Raw genomic sequence first — 18,692 nt, 5'->3', positions numbered from 1 at the left:
CCGCAGCCAGCATCAACAGACCTTCCAGCAGACAGAAACCTTAAACCCCCCTACTTAACAGTAGATCCTTCCCAGCAACATAAGACCCCCCAGCAACAATGGGCCACCCACAACAAAATACCCCCTCAGCAACAATAGACCCCCGGTAGCAACAACAAATCTCCCCACAGTCAGCATCAATAGACCTTCCAGCAGCCAGCAACAATAGACCCCTCTCTCAACAATAGATCCTTACCAGCAAAAACTCCCCCCCCCCCGCAACATAAGATCCCCCCATCAGCCAGCATCAATAGACCCTGCAGCGGTCCCCAGCACCCCTTGCCATTACATACAATTAGTGCTGGAGGTTCCAGAACTGCATTCCTTTGCGTTCCTGCTGAAAAAAGCCATGGCCAAAACCAAGCTCAACATTAATCCTTGTGTGACGGAGATGCAAGTACACTCTACGCCCTGTTTATCCAGTAACTTGAGTGATACAAATCTAATAAAATACAATTCTTGGAAACATAGCTTACAGAGGAACGCTATTCATGGTTAAAGAAGAACATATTGTAACTGTTGCAAAACTTATTTCCTGCTTTGGTGCAAATTAACTCCAAGCTGATAAACTTCAGGCAGATAAGAACATCTGACATCTTAAGGTACCTTAATTATGATTATACATTTGCAAATGGCTCTGTGAACCTCAAAATTTAGGACACTATAATATGCAAAGAACAACTAAAGGTCTTATAATCATGGTTTAGCCCACCCCCTCCTACTTTCTGTGCCTCACTATTGGTCAGCAAGACTGCTCATTGTAGTGATGAATCAATAAAAGCGCACAAGAGAACCTTGGGTTTCAAAGCCTGCAGTTTAGCAGCTGTAAAATAAGTTAAAGTTTAATGTGTTGGTTTTTTCTTTAAATATTTTTGCATTTAAATCTGCAGCCAGCTGTGATTAACAACAAAAATACCAAGCTTTTGCTCCTTGCCACCAGGACAAGATTTTCTAATGGGGATTCCCATATTTCTCGTGTTTCCTAGTTCGAAATATAGGCTTCACTGGCAGTGACCTTAGGTTTACTTCACTTGGGAGTTTGATAAAGGCCCGCAGATCTAATACCGCGTACTCACGGTCGGAATTTCCAACAACAAATGTTCGATGTGAGCTTGTTGTCGGAAATTCCGACCGTGTGTAGGCTCCATCGGACATTTGTTGTCAGAATTTCCAACAACCAAAATTTTAGAGCTGGTTCTCAAATTTTCCCACAACAAAATCCATTGTTGGAAATTCTGATCGTCTGTACACAATTCCAACGCACGAAATTCCACGCATGCTCGGAATCAAGCAGAGGAGCCGCACTGGCTATTGAACTTTATTTTTCTCGGCTCGTTGTACGTCACTGCGTTGTTGACGTTCGGAATTCCCAACAACAGTCGTGCGACCGTGTGCATGCAAGACAAGTTTAAGCCAACATCAGTCGGAAATAAATCCAGGATTTTGTTATCAGAATGTCCGATCGCGTGTACGCAGCATTAGCGCTTGTGTGGATAAGCAAATTCAATGTGCTCTCATGGTGCTTTCAGTTTGCATTTAAGGCCAATTGGAGACAATTGTGAGGTCCTTTTGAAGTCCTTTACAAAAACTTCCGACCTTCTTCAGACCTCCTTCTGAGTGACACCAAGTACCTTTAAACTGCTTCTGCATGAACATTGATTTGTGTAAGGAGAAAAGAAGTTTTGAAGCAAACTTATACAGAAACCTTAAAGGTGTGGGGGTACATTCCTTTTCATTACCAAGACTAGGGTTGGGCCGAACAGATCTCTGTTCAGTTCGGAGCAGAACTTTCGAACACTGCGAAAGTTCGGACTTGAATAACGAACCCCATTAAAGTCAATGGGATCCAAACGTCAAAAATCAAAAGTGGCCATTTTGGAGGCTTATATGCAAGTAATTGGGCATACAATGGTTATAGGGGTCCGGGTCTTGCCCTGGGGGACATGTATTACTAAAAAAAAGTTTGTGAAAAACGTCATTTTTAAATGAGCAGTGATATTTTGATTTTTAAAGTGAAAGCATATAAATGAAAAAATCCTTCCAATATAGTGCCTGGGGGTCCCCTTAGTCTACCTGTAAAGTGGCAGATCTGTACCATGTCTAGAATCTTTTGCAGCAATAATTTCATTTATAAAGCCAAAATGACATTTTCCCTGCAAGCTACCTTTATTTTGCTGAGCAACAGCTGGGGAGCCAGTGTGTATGATGAGGCCACAATGTAGTGCACTGGGAACAAGATTAGAGATTTTTTGGATACATTCTGGTGTCACTTTGAATTTGGATAGTAACTTTGGAAGTAACGGGTGCGTAAAAATCGGTCTTTAGGTGTCGTGGCGCCTTCCCACTGTAACCCTATAGAGGTACTCTTGATGAAAGCAAGAATTGGCCTTGCTGTAAAAAATTGCAACGATATGCACCTGTCAAACAGGTGCAGAAAAGTTACTCTTTGGGTGTCGGGGGCGCCTTCCCACCATAACCCTATAGAGGTACTCTTGATGAAAGCAAGAATTAGCCTTGGTGTAAAAAATTGCAATGATATGCACCTGTCAAACAGGTGCAGAAAAAATACTCTTTGGGTGTCGGGGGCGCCTTCCCACTGTAACCCTATAGAGGTACTCTTGAAGAAAGCAGGAATTGGCCTTGCTGTAAAAAATTGCATCGATATGCACCTGTCAAACAGGTGCAGAAAAATTACTCTTTGGGTGTCGGGGGCGCCTTCCCACCATAACCCTATAGAGGTACTCTTGATGAAAGCAGGAATTAGCCATGCTGTAAAAAATTGCAATGATATGCACCTGTCAAACAGGTGCAGAAGAATTACTCTTTGGGTGTCGGGGGCGCCTTCCCACTGTAACCCTATAGAGGTACTCTTGATGAAAGCAAGAATTGGCCTTGCTGTAAAAAATTGCAATGATTTGCACCTGTGAAACAGGTGCTAAAAAATTGGTCTTTGGGTGTTAATTGTGCCCATGAAACCTATACCAAAAACATTCTTCCAGATGAAATGATTGAACACCCTCAATGCTAGGCAGCCTCAAAGTCCTGCAGAGATTCCGCATCCCAAAACGCCTTAATCAGTGACATCGGCATCAGGGGCTTCATAGCTGGTAATCCAGGACTGAATCATTTTTATAAAAGTCAAATGGTTCATGGAGTCTCTGGACAGACGCGTTCTATGATCAGTAACGAAACCTCCTGCAGTTCTGAAAGCACGCTGGATGCAGGGCAGCCCAACAACTCAATAGCATACTGGGCAAGTTTTGGCCAGTGGTCTATTCTCATGACCCAGTAAGTCAGTGGATCGTTAGCTGGAAAACTCTCCATCTCTGTTTTGGCTCCAAGGTAATCGTCCACCATGTGATGCAGACGCTGCCGATGGGATGTGGAAGCTGACAGCCCTGGGCGGCGAGAACTAAAAAAAATTCTGAAATGCCTCACTTAGGTGGATCCCTTCTCCAACGCTCCTTTCTTGACCAACAGAAGACTCAAAACAACGTTTTCCAAGACACTGTAACCTACTGGAGTCAGAAAAAATGTTAAATAAAATCCCCTTTAACGTGTCTTCAAGAGATTTTATCTTATGCGCTCTCTATGAGGACAGGATGAGTTCTGAGACCTTCCCCTGATAACGGTGGTCAAGGAGGGTTGCCAACCAGTAATTACCTTTCTCCTTTATGCCACGTATTCTTGGGTCCTTTCGCAGGCTTTGAAACATGAGGTTGCCCTTGCACCTCAAATTTGCCAAAGCTTGAGAAGCAGACTCCTCGGGGTCACTCAGGATGACCGCATCCGGAACTTCCTCCTCCCAGCCATGTACTACTCCCAAGAGTCCTGGGGTTGGAAAGCCATCGCTTACAGATTGACACATGTCTTTCTCTTCTTCGAAGCCTATGAAAGTGCCAGAATCCTCCTCCTCATCCTCCTCCCCTCTCTCCTCCTGTGTGCTCTGTGACATAGGAATGATGGTGTCTGGATAAAGTGGGCCTTGAGAGGAAAGGAAGTCCTCCTCTTCCTCCTGCTGCTCTGCCTCCAGTACCATGTCCATAATGCCACGCAGAGTCTGCTCCGGCAGGAACACAACAGGGATTGTGTCAGTGATACATGCACTGTCACTGCTCACCATCCTTGTGTTCTCCTCAAATGGTGACAATACAGTGCATGTATCCTTAATGATCAGCCATTGGCGTGGGGAAAAAAAGCAGAGGCAGCTTGAGCCTGTCATCGTGCCATACTGGAACAGGTACTCATTGACGGCCCTCTGCTTCATGTATAGCCACTGCAGCATTCCCAAAGTTGAGTTCCACCTGGTGGGCATGTCACAAATCAGGCGGTTTATGGGCAGGCGGAATTCCCACTGTATTTTAGCCAACCGAGCATTAGCTATGTATGACCACCTGAAATGGCTACAGACTCTTCTGGCCTGCTTTAGTACATCTTGCAACTCTGGGTACGTACTTAGGAAATGCTGCACCACCAAATTGAGGACATGTGCCAGTCATGGCACATGTGTCAACTTTCCCTGTCTAAGGGCAGACAGGAGGTTTGAGCCATTATCGGACACCACCATTGCTGGCTCCAGCTGGAGTGGTGTGGACCACCTCTGGGCCTGTCCCTGCAGAGCTGTAAGAATTTCTGCTCCGGTGTGGTTCCTGTCCCCTATGTATGGAGACGTGAGGGCACAACAAGCTGCAGCACTGAGCCCTGTCCTGCATCCTTTCAAGTTGCAAGCAGCGTTACCCAGTGTGCTGTGAACTTAATATATCATCCCTGCCCATGCTTGCTGGACCACGTGTAAGCAGTAAGGTGGATTTTACGGCTGACTGCCTTGCCCACAATGCCAGAACATTCCCTTCCACGTGATGGTAGAGAGATGAAATGACCTTACGTGAAAAGTAGTAGCGACTGGGAACCTGCCATTGTGGTGAAGCACATTGTGCAAATTCACGGAAGGGGGCAGAATCCACCAGGCTGAAAGGCAGAAGTTGGAGGGCCAACAGCTTTGACAAGCTTGCATTAAGATGCTGGGCATGTGGGTGGCAGGGACTGTATTTTTTTTCTTGCTGCAGCAGATGGGGCAGAGAAATTTGCTGGCTACAGTCTACAGCTGGTGGTGTGCTGCTGGCAGATGTGCTGCTAACACCTGGGACACCCTGTGCTATACCATCATCCCTGTCAGTGGAGGCTGCTGAAAGGTAATGACTCGGTATCGCAGGGGCAGACTGAAGTGGGTAAGGAGAAGGAGGAGGGACAGATTTGTGCCCCTTTTGTGTGGGTTTTAGTTGCTCTTGCCAACGGGCTGAGTGGGTGGACGTTAAATGCCTTGTTAAGCATGTGATACCCAAATGGTTGGTGTTTTTGCCACGTTTGATGTGCCTGAGACACAGTTTGCAGATAGCAACAGTGCGATCTGCTGCAGATGTGCTGAAAAAGGCCCAGACAGCTGAGCTTTGGGGTGTGGGCCAGGAGATAACAGCTGCAGAATGTGATGGAATAGGGTGGCTGCTCTCTACTTTTTATTGATGTTGGCCTCCTTGGGGTTGTGCCGCCTCACCTTCAGTTTCCTCCTCTGCTCTATCTGGCAGCCAAGTCGCATCAGTGACCTTATCATCATCATCATCAACTCCATCTCCTCCATCTTCATCATTACCACTGGAGACAACTTGGCAATACGCTGCGGCTTGAGGAACATGAATATCAATTTGTCTACTAGTATTCCTCCCTCTCTCTAGGCTCATGTTCCTGTCATCCTCAACCTCAGAACCAACATCTGAATCCAGTAATGGCTGGGCATCATCAAGGAGCAAGTGGCTGACGCTGTGGTCAAATAACTCAGCTGACTCCTCAATGCCTGATGGCAGGAATAGATGTGGACAAGGAGGCAGGTTTATCCACTCTGGCAACTGCAGAGGACTGCACACTTGTCTCTGCTTGTGTGACAGAGGATGAGGATGATGAGGTAGGTTTAGTAAGCCAGTCCACCACCTCCTCTGCATGCTGTGGCTGGATAGCACGGGCAAACTCCCTAACAGAGGAAATGATACCCTGCCTGAGGACTGACTACCACATCCACCTTGGCCTGTGGACACATTTGTTGCTGGCCCCTTTACAGTGCCAAGGGAATGTCTGCCTCTCCTTGTTGTTCTCCCAGACATTATTGGGAGGGAGGGGACGGTGCTTATAAGCAAATGTAAAGAAGAAGTTGAAATCTGTACATAGATCCCTTTAATCAATGTAAAGAGGTGTTTGGTGCACTTTAAGTAAAAAGTAACACACTCAGAACTATATGGCGTTAAACTGGCAGTAACGCACACAGAAGTAAATGGCGTTAAACTGGCAGTAAAGCAATCAAATAGACGGTGTTCAACCGTCACTACACTGACACTATCTGAACTGTCCCTACTCTAGCTATACACTAATGTCAAGATTATTGACACGGTCTCACTACATTACACTGAAACTATATGAGCTGTCCCTACGCTACACTAATGTATGTATGAATGACATGGTCTCACTACACTGCAATGAAACTATCTGAGCTGTCCCTATTCTAGCTGCACACTATGCAAAGCTGAATCATGGACCTCCTCACTACACTCACACTATCCCTAGACTGACACTAAACTAATATTCTACACTGACAATTGAAGCAAAATAGCACAGTATAGCACACTAACTAACTAATAGCACTGAACAGAGCCCTGTACTATCTCTCTCCATGCTGAAATCACACTGAAAATGGCTTCCATTGAAAGAATACTTTTATACTGTGGGGAAGGAATGAGCCATGATTGGATAAAGTCATGATGACAGTGTCCAATCATGACTCTGACAGTGCTCTGTGCCCTGATTGGCTGAAGCTTTCACTGCTTCAGCCAATCAGGGCTTGCAATGCACTGTTCAGCGCTGCAATACATTGTGGTCGGTTCGGGGGCCGAACAAACATTCGAACGACCCGTTTGGCTGTTCGTCGAACGACCGAACAGCACAAGTTCGGCCCGAACTTATGCATGGGCCGAACCGTTCGCCCATCCTTAAACAAGACTAAAGCTGATCATGGGATAACAGTAAAACCAGAATCTGCAAACATGGCTCTTCTCCATCAAGATGTCAGAACTGGAAAGGCCTATCTCATTACAGTATCTACTGAACACAAGCAGGTAAGGTTCTGTATAACATTTACCAATATTCCTGCAATACATATAGTTGACATTGGGAGGATTGACTGGTTTCACTGTGTTAGTAAAAAGCTTCAGATTGCATAGTCATCAGGATATCCCAAAACTAGTCCGAAGGATGTGGTATTGTAAGTGCTACTACAGCATCTCTGTAAGCTACTGAGACTCAGCCATGTCTGTTTATTGGCGATAACAGAGGACACGCACCTAATTTAAAATGTGGTAATTATGCTGAAGGAAATGATTAACACATTGTGGTAGAAAGGTTTTCATATATAAGACCACTTTTGACCACAAAAGTCTGTTTTCTCTGTGCATATTAATTGTCTGTTCCCTGCAGAATGGGCTCAACGCCCTGCACCTCTCCAGTAAAGAGGGTCATCTCAAACTGGTCAGTGAGCTGCTGCACAAGGAGATTGTGTTGGAGACTACAACCAAGGTAAGAGCGACACAACAATCCTTTCTCTGGTTTTCTCTAAAAAGTAGTTCACTGTCTTCTTCTGTGCATTTTCCACATCATGATTTCTTTCTTTGTATGCATGTCGTACTGTCTCACCAATGTCCACTCAACAGTCTCTCCAGGATCATATTAATCAAAGCGTTAATGACCTAACCCATGTACCTCTACAGTGCAGTACTGTAGTAGGAAGCAAATCCGGTATAAATAACAGGAAAATATGGCTGCCCCACATGCATAACATTAAGATTATGTTTCTCTCTCTCTCTCGCCATATATATATATATATATATATATATATATATATATATATATATATATATATATATATATATATATATATATAAAACCAAAAGTATTTGGACACCTATCTTTACAAATACATGAACTTTATTGGTATCCCAGTCTTAGTCCGTAGGGTTCAATATTGAGTTGGCCCACCATTTCCGTCTATGGGAATGTTTGACCATTCTTCCAGAAGCGCGTTTGTGAGGTCAGGCACTGATGTGAATGAGAAGGCCTGGCTCGCAGTCTCCAATCTTTGTGCTTTGTGCACTATAAGAAAAGATCTCCCTTGGTGGGACTTTATGTATACATGGTTGTTCCTTGCACTTTGTTGACTCAATTGTATCCCAGCCACTACCGTTGCTCTTGTTTAACAATTTGTTTAATATAATTTGTATGGATTTTTATATATCTTGTTGACAATTTACCTTCTTACGATGTCTGTATAATACTATTTGGGCCAATATAGTCCGACCAAGGGGGATATTTTCCGATAGTTCTAATTTTGGATGTGGGCCCATTTTACGGATTGATCCCTACCTGCATTTTTCTAAATTCTTGGTTTGTGCACTGGTCCAAATCATTTGGTGGAGGGGGAATTATGGTGTGGGGTTGTTCTTCAGGGGTTGGGCTTGGCCCCTTAGTTCCAGTGAAGGAAACTCTTAAGGCGTCAGCATACCAAGACATTTTGGACAATTTCATGCTCCCAACTTTGTGGAACAGTTTGGGGATGGCCCCTTCCTGTTTCAACATGGCTGCGCACCAGTGCACAAAGCAAAGTTCATAAAAACATGGATGAGCCAGTTTGGGGTGGAGGAACTTGACTGGCCTGTGAAGAGTCCTGACCTCAACCCGATAGAACTCTTTTGGGATGAATTAGAGTGGAGACTGCGAGCCAGGCCTTCTCGTCCAGATCAGTGCCTGACCTCACAAATGCACTTCTAGAAGAATGATCAAACATTCCCATAGACACACTCCTAAAAATTGTGAACAGCCTTCTTAGAAGAGTTGAAGCTGTTATAGTTGCAAAGGGTTGGCCAAATGAATATTGAACCCTACAGACGAAGACTGGATTGCCAATAAACTTCATGTGTATATATATATATATATATATATGTGCAGTACATACACACACAAAGCCTAAAATACTGTGAAAGACCATAGTTTACTTTTGAGTAAGAACTGAGACTGGGTTCACACTGCAGCACGATCTGGCTCACAGCAGGAGTCCGGTGCATCCCCATTCCCCGTTTCAGGTCCAATTTCAGCCTGAATTTTTGGCTGAATTCGTACCTGAAGTGGACCAAAAGACGCACAGGACTCCTGTGCGATTCGCACAGGAGCCGATGTGGAGATGTGTCACAATCTCCTGCTATGCGAATTGGATGTGGAGAAACCTGCATCCAATTCTCAATAGTGTGAATCCAGCCTAAGTCTATATCCACTTACAGCTGCCAATAAACTTTTTGGACTTGTATGGATGGGCATTGTAATTCATTCAATAGTATAGTTTAGATATCAGTTCTGGAGCTGTGTTTGACCTGCTTCATTTTGCAGTTATTTGGATGCAACAGGTCCTATTGAGCTACATTTCCACTGCATTACCCAAATAGATAATACTCAGCCTTTTAGTGCATTTTATGTTCAAAGGTGTTCGTTTGGGCAGCATGGAATTCAAATACAAAAGACAGCACTTTACAGCAACCTCAGTCTACACAGGCCCTTATACTGCACTCATTATTTTCAAGTGTAATCTAATTGGTAGTTATAGTGTAATACAGACAGTTTTTCTATGTCAGACACTTTGATAAATGAGATCAATGTCTTTGTTATTCATGTTATTAATCAATGTTGTCATTTTGGTTATATAGAAGGGTAACACGGCCTTGCACATTGCTGCTTTGGCTGGTCAATTGGATGTGGTGCGGGAGCTTGTCAACTATGGGGCCAACGTCAACAGTCAGTCACAGGTAAACAGACTATAGTATTTATGTTATACATGAAAAAGAATGCTCCACAGTGCTATTTAATTTACTAGAAAAAAAAATAAGTTTTAGTGTTAAAAGTATTAAAATTGGTATCTCTTTCAATGGATAATGAATATAGACACCATTATCCAAAATAGAACTATAGATCACTTAAGATATACACACTACTTACTGCTTACTATGCATTACTAAATATCTGTACTCGTATATTTTGTGTATGATGTTCTAACCATTTGTAAAAAGGCTCAATTCACAAAGCCAACACATCGGATAAGGATCATAATTTTCAAAAAAGTAATTTTTTTCAGCGTCCAATGAGATTTGAATGTCACATGGCTAAAATTTTTTTAAAAAAAGCTTTGTTAATTGAGCCTTTAAAGCCTAACTCCAGGTTTAATTTAGCTTTAAATAGTTTGTTTGGACCAAGATGGCCCAAAGGAACTCTTCACTTCACTGATGCATGTGCTTATTGTACGAGTAGGTAGCATCAGCTATATACAGTATACGGTGCTGTGTTCCGGCAGAGACTTCCTGTCCCCATCCCCGAACAAAATCAAGTCGGGCTGAGCACTGGTCAGCCATTCAGAGAAAGCCTTGTACTTGTTTGAATACTAGACGTTCTCTGATTGGCTGAGGTACATAGTGGGGTAGAAAAGTGTCCTGTATAGATGCCACATGACCTTTGTGCTGCTGTCTCCTGTTTGCAGAAAGGATTTACCCCGTTGTATATGGCAGCACAAGAGAACCATCTTCCCGTGGTCAAATTCCTCCTGGAGAGTGGAGCCAATCAGAACCTAGCTACCGAGGTCAGTGCTTTCTAAATGCTCAAGAACAGAGAGCATTGGCTGATAGTGAAATTTGACATAAATGTGCAGGTTTGGATTTATTTGTCCATTTGTTTGAAACACGAATTGTCTAAAGGGCATATGGCAATTAAACACATTCTTTCCCAGAATACCCATCTCCTTAATTTTCTAACCTGTGATGGAAAAATAACAAATTAAACTTGATTGGTTTCCATGGGGTACAATTCTACATTACTCTCCTATTTTGAACAATGGAGAGTAATGTACACTTTAATAAAATGCATGAGGCCTCATGGTGCAATTATTTAATTAATAGGGCAGAAGCTCATTAGTTACAATCAGGCAATAATGGGACAAGGCTTGCTGTAATGCAGTTGTGAAGTTTATTCCCACTAATTAGTACAGCTTGTATATTCCGCATGACATACTTCTGCAGCTGTAAACCACTCAAGGGTCAGTTCACAAAAATGTATGTGATATTGGCTTTTTGCTGCATTGTTTGTTGTTTTTTTATGATCAAAAGCATCATTTCTAGTTTTGCTAAATGTTTTATCACAAGGATCAATTTACCAAAAACTACAATGGATTTGCAAAGATTACAGCACATTTCGTTGCACATTAAAATGCTGCTACCTTTTGGCTGGAATGTATTGTGAAATCTCTGTTGAGGAGAATGGAAAAATGGAGCCATTCAAGCTTTAGTTAAAACACCATTTTTATGGGATAAAGGGATAAGATTGGTATTTTAATCCAAGTTATATGACATTTAGCTTAAAGGACAGGTTAAACACTGCCCACCCTTCCCAGTCCACTAAATTGAACTAAGGTTGGATTCCCTAAACCCCCTTCTAGATTTTTAGCTCAAGAATGTAAACCCCAGATGTAGATACCTGGGTGGGGAATTTTAGCTTATGTTAGGGGGTGGGGGGGGGGGGGGGCTGTTTTCCTTTTTTTTATTTGATTAATTTAACTTGTAATGTACACTGTAACTATTGTTTTAGTTTACTAACTAACTATTTCTTAAAATCGACCCCTATGCCCTTTGTACACATCTTAGGTCAGTGTATGTCAGCTCCAGGGCCAATATCCAATGCAGTACTCCGATGCCCTTCTCATAGGTTCTTCACATGTGATACAATTCCTTATGTAGCACCCTCTAGCGTAGAATGTTAGGTGTACATAGTTTGTTAGTGTAGGTACATTAGCCTGGCTGAGAGCCAGGCTGGGTTGAATCTGGGTCAGGATGAGTGACTCAGGGCTGGATGACTCATCAGGCAGCACCTCTGGTACCTCCCCCTACTTGCTTGAATCTTGGAGAAGCTTCCATAAGAATGGGAGGGAGGTTAGGAGGAGCTGCCTGGAGTATTAAAGAGGGCACCAGCCAATCCCCAGCAAATGGGCTGGCAGGGGTTTGGCCCCTCTTAAATACTCAGGGTCAAGCCAGTAGGGGCAGTTGAGTCGGGTGGAGGCTGGAGATGGAGTGCTGAGGAGGCCGTCAATGGCCCTTGAGGGTAACCCCCTAGTCTGGGGGGGGGGTGACCTCGGCCCTGGGGCTCAGGTGCTGGAGGGATCCTGTTACAACACATGGAGGAGTCCTGTCCAGAGGCATGGTTGCAAGAGTGAGGACATCAAGAGCCAACAAGCACGTCCAGGAGGTCTCCAGGAGAAGTCAGCCGGGTGGGCTGGTGAGTGTGCAGTCTGGGAGGTCTGTGGGATGTAGCCAGGTGGGCTAGTGAAAGGGGCTGCTCAGCCAGGCGGGCTGGCAGAGCCTGGAGAGGTGGTGCTGGGACCAGTGACCATGGGAGGAAGTGCAGTGAAAGTGCTTGTGGTGTCACACCAGTGTTCTCAAGAATAGGGGCCCATGGTCTCTGCCTGTATAGGGTCTTTGTTATAGACTTTTCTAAGGTGACACCACTGAGGATCTGCAAGAAAGTTTGTGCAGGAGGCAGAAGAGGAGTGTATATAGATTGTATATAGTTGAAGTATCCCTGAAGAGTTCTTTGCTGATAAGTCAAGTGGGCATCCCATAAACATCCTATCCACACCCAAGTTTATTAACCCCTAAATAAAACACAAAAACAAAGTTTCCTGTCTCAAGTGTGCCTGACTGTGTAGGGTGGGGGATCCCTATTCACCAGCGGATCCTACGTGGGGTGCGCTACACTTATAAGACCAAATGGAAGTGCTAGTGGTGTGCAAGTGTATTATTTAAAGGGGGTGAGACAAGCACAGTGGTTTGAGGGGGTTGCAGGTGTGGTGGTGAAGCTAGGGGGGTTGCTATGGGGTATATACAGACATGGCAAGAACATGTGTGAGGCAGTTAGAACCTAGAGGGAAAAATGGGGGTCAGGTGTTGTGGTGGGAGGGATGGAGTGCTGGCACAGCGGTAAGAGAGGTGCAGGTGAGGTGTTGAAATGGGAAATAGCAGGAGTGCAGGCATGTTGAGAAGAGTGGGAGGGGGACAGTGTTCAGGGACAGGCACAGTAGCAGCCTTGTGGTGAAATTCTGTCCCAGGCATCAACTCTTTACATGACAATCTGTTCTTGGGTTTGGGGGGAATATGGCATCATCACTACTGCGAATGTGTGACCGCCATATTGCTAGAAAAAATGTCCCCAAATGCGTATGGTACTAAAGCCTCATCCGTCACATGTCAGCTTATCTTAATTACGAAACCAACTGATGTATTCGATGGGAACCAGACGCCATCTTGGAGAAGTACAATTTTTAAAATCAGCTACACAAACATTATTTATCTCTAACTAAATATAGGGAAACAAAACCAGTTCCATTCCTGTTTCCCCTATAATAACTATGGGAAAAGAAGGGGAGGTGTGGAATAGGTGACCTTGTGCTCAGTGCTTTGGTCTTCTTTACAGAGAAAGACATAGCCCGTCAATGCGGACCTCATTTAAACTTTTAGTTCAATGATTCAGTGGCTTCAACATTTTCTGAGTCACTGGCCTAGAACGGATATGTAAGAGAAGTAAGTGGGTCAGCGATTTAAAAAGTCAGTGGAACACTATGAGAACCAGGCTACTAGCATTTTCAAAACGAGCACAGCATTGACACAACTGATATGGCAGGCTTCCCTTAAGGGTTGAGGACATTATCGTTTCATATCTAATTATGATTTTATTGTTAAAATGGCTGATGAAACAGCACCGTAATATTTGTTTATATAAAAAAATGTGACCTCCTGGGATAGTTCCATTCACTCCCACAAGATATTAATAATATTCATAGAAAAAGCTCTCCTGTGCACCTGTCACTTTAATAATAACGTGTAACCTGATCTGCCTCATCATGAAAAATGTGACTCTAAAAGGGACGTTTTTATTAATTTTTCTATTTTTGTTTCTGCACTTTGACATGCAGTTTACTTAACGCAGCAAAACTAGTCAATATCATTAATTTCCATTGTCTTAATGCCCTTGACACCATCTGAGCCCATACGGATCTGTGGCTCTCAGCAAAAAGGCAACGTGTCATAGACTACAGGGCAAGGTGACATGAGAATGGAATACGCCCTAAAAACGATCATACTGTGGAAATGTATTAGGATATTCAATGGGATATATTTGGAATTTAGCTTTATATTACATAATGTCAGTTTTATAGACACCTTATATGTGTACATGTTGTGACAGACTCACACGGGACAGAGGATTTTTAACCATTTCAGCCCCGGAATATTTTACCCCCTTCCTAACCAGAGCACTTTTTGCGATTCCGCACTGCGCCGCTTTAACTACTATTGCGAGGTTGTGTGACGCTGCACCCAAACAAAATTGACTTTCTTTTTTTCCCACAAATAGAGCTTTCTTTTGGTGGTATTTGATCACCTCTGCAGTTTTTATTTTTTGCACTATAAACAAAAAAAGCGTCAATTTAAAAAAAAAACACAATATTTTTAAATTTTTGCTTAATAAATATCCCTCAAAAATATATATAATAATTTGTTTTTCCTTAGTTTAGGCTGATATGTATTCTTCTATTTTTGGTAAAAAAAATCGCAATAAGTGTATGTTGTTTGGTTTGTGCAAAAGTTATAGCGTCTACAAAATAGGGCATAGTTTTAGCCATTTTTATTTTTAATTTTTTTTTACTAGTAATGGTGGCGATCTGCGATTTTTATTGGGACTGCGACATTATGGTGGACACATCGGACACTTTTGACACATTTTTGAGACCATTGGCATTTATACAGCGATCAGTGTTAAAAAAATGCACTGATTACTGTATAACTGTCACTGGCAGAGAAGGGGTTAATCACTAGGGGTCGATCAAGGGGTTAAATGTGTTACCTCTCTGTGTTCTAACTGAAGGAAGGAGGAGACTGTCTAGGGGAGATGACAGATCGCTGTTCATACTGTGTATGAACAGACGATCAGTCTCTTCTCCCCTCAGAGAACTGGAGACTGTGTGTTTACGCACACAGATCCCAGTTCTCAGTGTGTCACCGCGGTCGCGGGAGCCCGGCAGTGATAGCGACCGCCAGGCACTAGCATCGGCTCCGGGGCGAGCAGCAGGCGCACGCACACGCCCCTAGTGGCCACAGGGCAAAGTGATACTACATAATGTTGTTTCGCCCAGCCGTGCCATTCTGCCGCAGTAAAACTGCGGTGGCTGGTCGGCAAGTGGTTAATAATGTAATTTTGCATTACATAACAGAACATCTTCCTAAATGCTTGTAGCTCCCTCAAATGCCAGGGCCCATAGTTGGAAGGCAAGAGGCTAGCATTCAGTCCCCTCCAAAAGCCCCTGTCTTGGGTGAGTCTGTCACACATGTGTACACCCTGTCCTAAAATATAATAACAATCGGCATTTTCATTTAAATGGCAAGATTCAACATTCCTGTCCTTAAAAGTTGTAGTAAATTTATATATGTATATACACTGTATATACAGTGGGTAAAATAAGTATTGAACAACACGCCACCATTTTTCTAGGTAAATATATTTCTAAAGGTGCTATTGACATGAAATGTTCACCACATGTCTGTAACAACACATGCAATCCGTACATACAAAAAAACAAAACCAAAAAGTTTAGAAACTAAGTTATGTGTAATAAAATGGACTGAGTATTGAACACATGAAAAAAGGGAGGTGCAAAAAGGCATGGAAAGCTAAGACCCCAGCTTAAATCTATCAGTAATTAAAAAGCAAACCTGCCCTTTGTCAGTGCAAATTAATATCTGCTGGTTCATTCTTAACCGATGGCTTATACAAAGGTTTCTCATTGCCAAGGTGTAACACAAGAAGCATCTCATGATGGGTAAAAGCAAAGAGCTCTCTCAAGACCTTCACAACCTTATTGTTGCAAAATATACTGATGGCATTGGTTACAGAAGGATTTCTAAACTTCTGAATGTTCCAGTGAGCATTGTTGGGGTCATAATTCAGAAGTGGAATGAACATCATTTCACCATAAACCGGCCACGACCAGATGCTCCTCACAAGATTTCTGACACAGGAGTGAAAATAATTATCAGAAGAGTTGTCCAAGAGCTGAGGACCAATTGTGGAGTGCTTCAGAAAGACCTGAAATTAGTAGGTACTATTGTTTCAAAGAAAACAATAAATAATGCACTCAGCCACCATGGCCTGTATGTACGCTCACCACGCAAGACTCCATTGCTGAAGAAAAAGCATGTTGAAGCTCGTTTAAAGTTTGCTGTGCAACATTTAGACAAGCCTGTGGAATACTGGGAGAATATAGTCTGGTCAGATGAGACCAAAATTGAACTCTTTGAGTGCCATAATACACACCATGTTTGGAGGTCACATGGCACTGCACATCACCCCAAAAACACCATACCCAGTGAAGTTTGGAGGTGGGAACTTCATGGTGTGGGGCTGTTTTTCAGCAAACTGTACTGGCAAACTTCTTATCACTGAAGGAAGGATGAATGAAAAAATGTACCAAGACATTCTTGCATCAAAATCTGCTGCCATCTACCAGGATGATGAAAATGAAAATAAGGGTGGACATTTCCGCAAGACAATGATCCCAAACACAAAGCCAAGGAAACTCTCAATTGGTTTCAAAGAAAGAAAATAAAGCTGCTAGAACAGCCCAGCCAATCACCTGACTTGAATCCAATAGAAAATCTATGGAAAGAAAAGATCAGAGTTCATAGAAGAGGCCCACGGAACCTTCAAGATTTGAAGACTCTGTGGAAGAATGGGCCAAAAATCATACCTGAACAATGCATGAGACTAGTTTTAAAGCTGTCATTACCAACAAAGAATTAAATACATTTCAGTTAGCAATACTTTTTCCCTGTGTCATTCCATTTTATTACACATAACTTCATTTCTGAACTTATTTGTTTTGGTGTCTATGTATGTATCCTTAAATGGTTCCTTTTATGTTCTCTTTACCAGACACTTCATGGTTAATCCCAGCCAGGAGGTAGCTGCATTTTAATATTCAGAAACCCATGTTATAATCTTTGTGAATTGACTTTACCAACAATAAAATGGGCACTATTAACCCCTAAAGAAACCATTAAATGCAGCAAAATGTGTAGGGTTATGGTTAATGAATACTTTACATTGTAAGAGGTAATGCAAAATATTTGAAATAAAGAGAACAGTAGCAAAGAAATAAGAAAATATCAAAAGAAAAAGAGAGGTTATGTGAGTATTGTCAGAAAACGAGAGCGAGATAAGGAAGAAAGAGGATTATTTTTAATATAGAGAGAAGGGAGATAAAGAAATATACAAAAGAGAGGTGTTTACAACAAAATAATTTAATGAGAGATAGATTCTATTGGGGTATCTTCTCCCAAATAGTCACGGGGGTATGAGAGTTAAAAAAAAATGAGCACACAATCATATTATAAAGATGATTTTATATCTAATTTGATCCCAGACTGACAGCTAGCTTTTTTACAGTTTTCGATTCTGGATATTTTTTTATTAAAAAATATTTTTAACAGTTTAAACAGTATACTCAAGACTGTATATTAGGTAACACAGTACAAAAGTTAAATGGCACATAGGCATTGAGGATAGCTAGAAGATAATGTAGCTTCATTAACTCAGACACAACATTAGATATTAGACTGTTAGAGGAAATCTACTGTAGAAATGTATGTAGCTAAGAGCGTATGATAACGAGGGGGGAAATAGATAGAAGGGGCAGGGTACCGGGAAAAGGGAGGGGTATGGTAGGGGTATCTGAGGGTGTGGGTAGCTTATACGGGGATTGGGGGGCAGGCTGATTAGCTTTGGTGGATTAGAGGGTCAGAGGAAGAAAGCTGTCACTTGCATAAACGTGAGATGAAATATTCCATATGTCAGGGTTTCTAGCCACCCCCAGCAATTTTCTGGCACACCAGGGCATACAGTTAATGGTAGTGTATTAGCTTGTGGGGTTTTGGTGTTTCGTGATTCTTGGAGTTGCATTTTATAGCATTTCTTGCCATTGGCCTCTGCGTGTCATTCAGCAAAAAATGCTAGAGTAAAGTGGCAGCTCACAAATTGCTTCTGCCTAAAGGATGCGTGACCTATATTCACAGAGACAGAGTGGAGGACATAGCAAGATTTCAGACTTGTCTCATACAAATGGGTCAATGACCTTCTAAACGGTATCCTTGTATGATGCCTCCTGGACTTTTTTTTTTTTTTACTCCAATAGGGGAATTTGATACAAAAAGACACAGTAAAACAAACAGTAAATTCCTTGTTCATCAAGGAATTGCAACTCTGGAGATGTTGCATGTATGCAAATATGCTTGAAAATTAGCTGTATGACTTCTTCACCATGAACTGGCACATCCAATGGCATCTTATAGACTGTTGTGGTCTGAGGGAGCCACTTAGGAGGTTTTCTGTGTCTCATGTTTGGTTTCTATTTTTCTTTAGAAAAAATCCCCCGTCTTATTTGCAACCTAACAGGCCTCAATAAAACTGCAATGCAGTTTTCCACA

The 18,692-nt window shown here is 42.6% G+C and overlaps 1 protein-coding gene across 1 annotated transcript in view; it reads left to right on the top strand.

Moving 5' to 3' along the window:
- Positions 1–18,692, top strand: part of ANK1 (ankyrin 1) — a 402,733-nt gene that overhangs the window by 256,956 nt on the left and 127,085 nt on the right. The window contains 3 exon segments of the mRNA XM_073622316.1: positions 7,555–7,653; positions 9,828–9,926; positions 10,652–10,750. Coding sequence (XP_073478417.1) covers positions 7,555–7,653; positions 9,828–9,926; positions 10,652–10,750 — 297 coding nt within the window.

This window comes from Aquarana catesbeiana, linkage group LG03, assembly GCF_042186555.1.
Source record: "Aquarana catesbeiana isolate 2022-GZ linkage group LG03, ASM4218655v1, whole genome shotgun sequence".
In the NCBI taxonomy this organism is placed as follows: Eukaryota; Metazoa; Chordata; class Amphibia; order Anura; family Ranidae; genus Aquarana; species Aquarana catesbeiana.
Note: the sequence above shows the minus strand (reverse complement) of the source record. Positions and strands in the feature narration are given on the sequence as shown.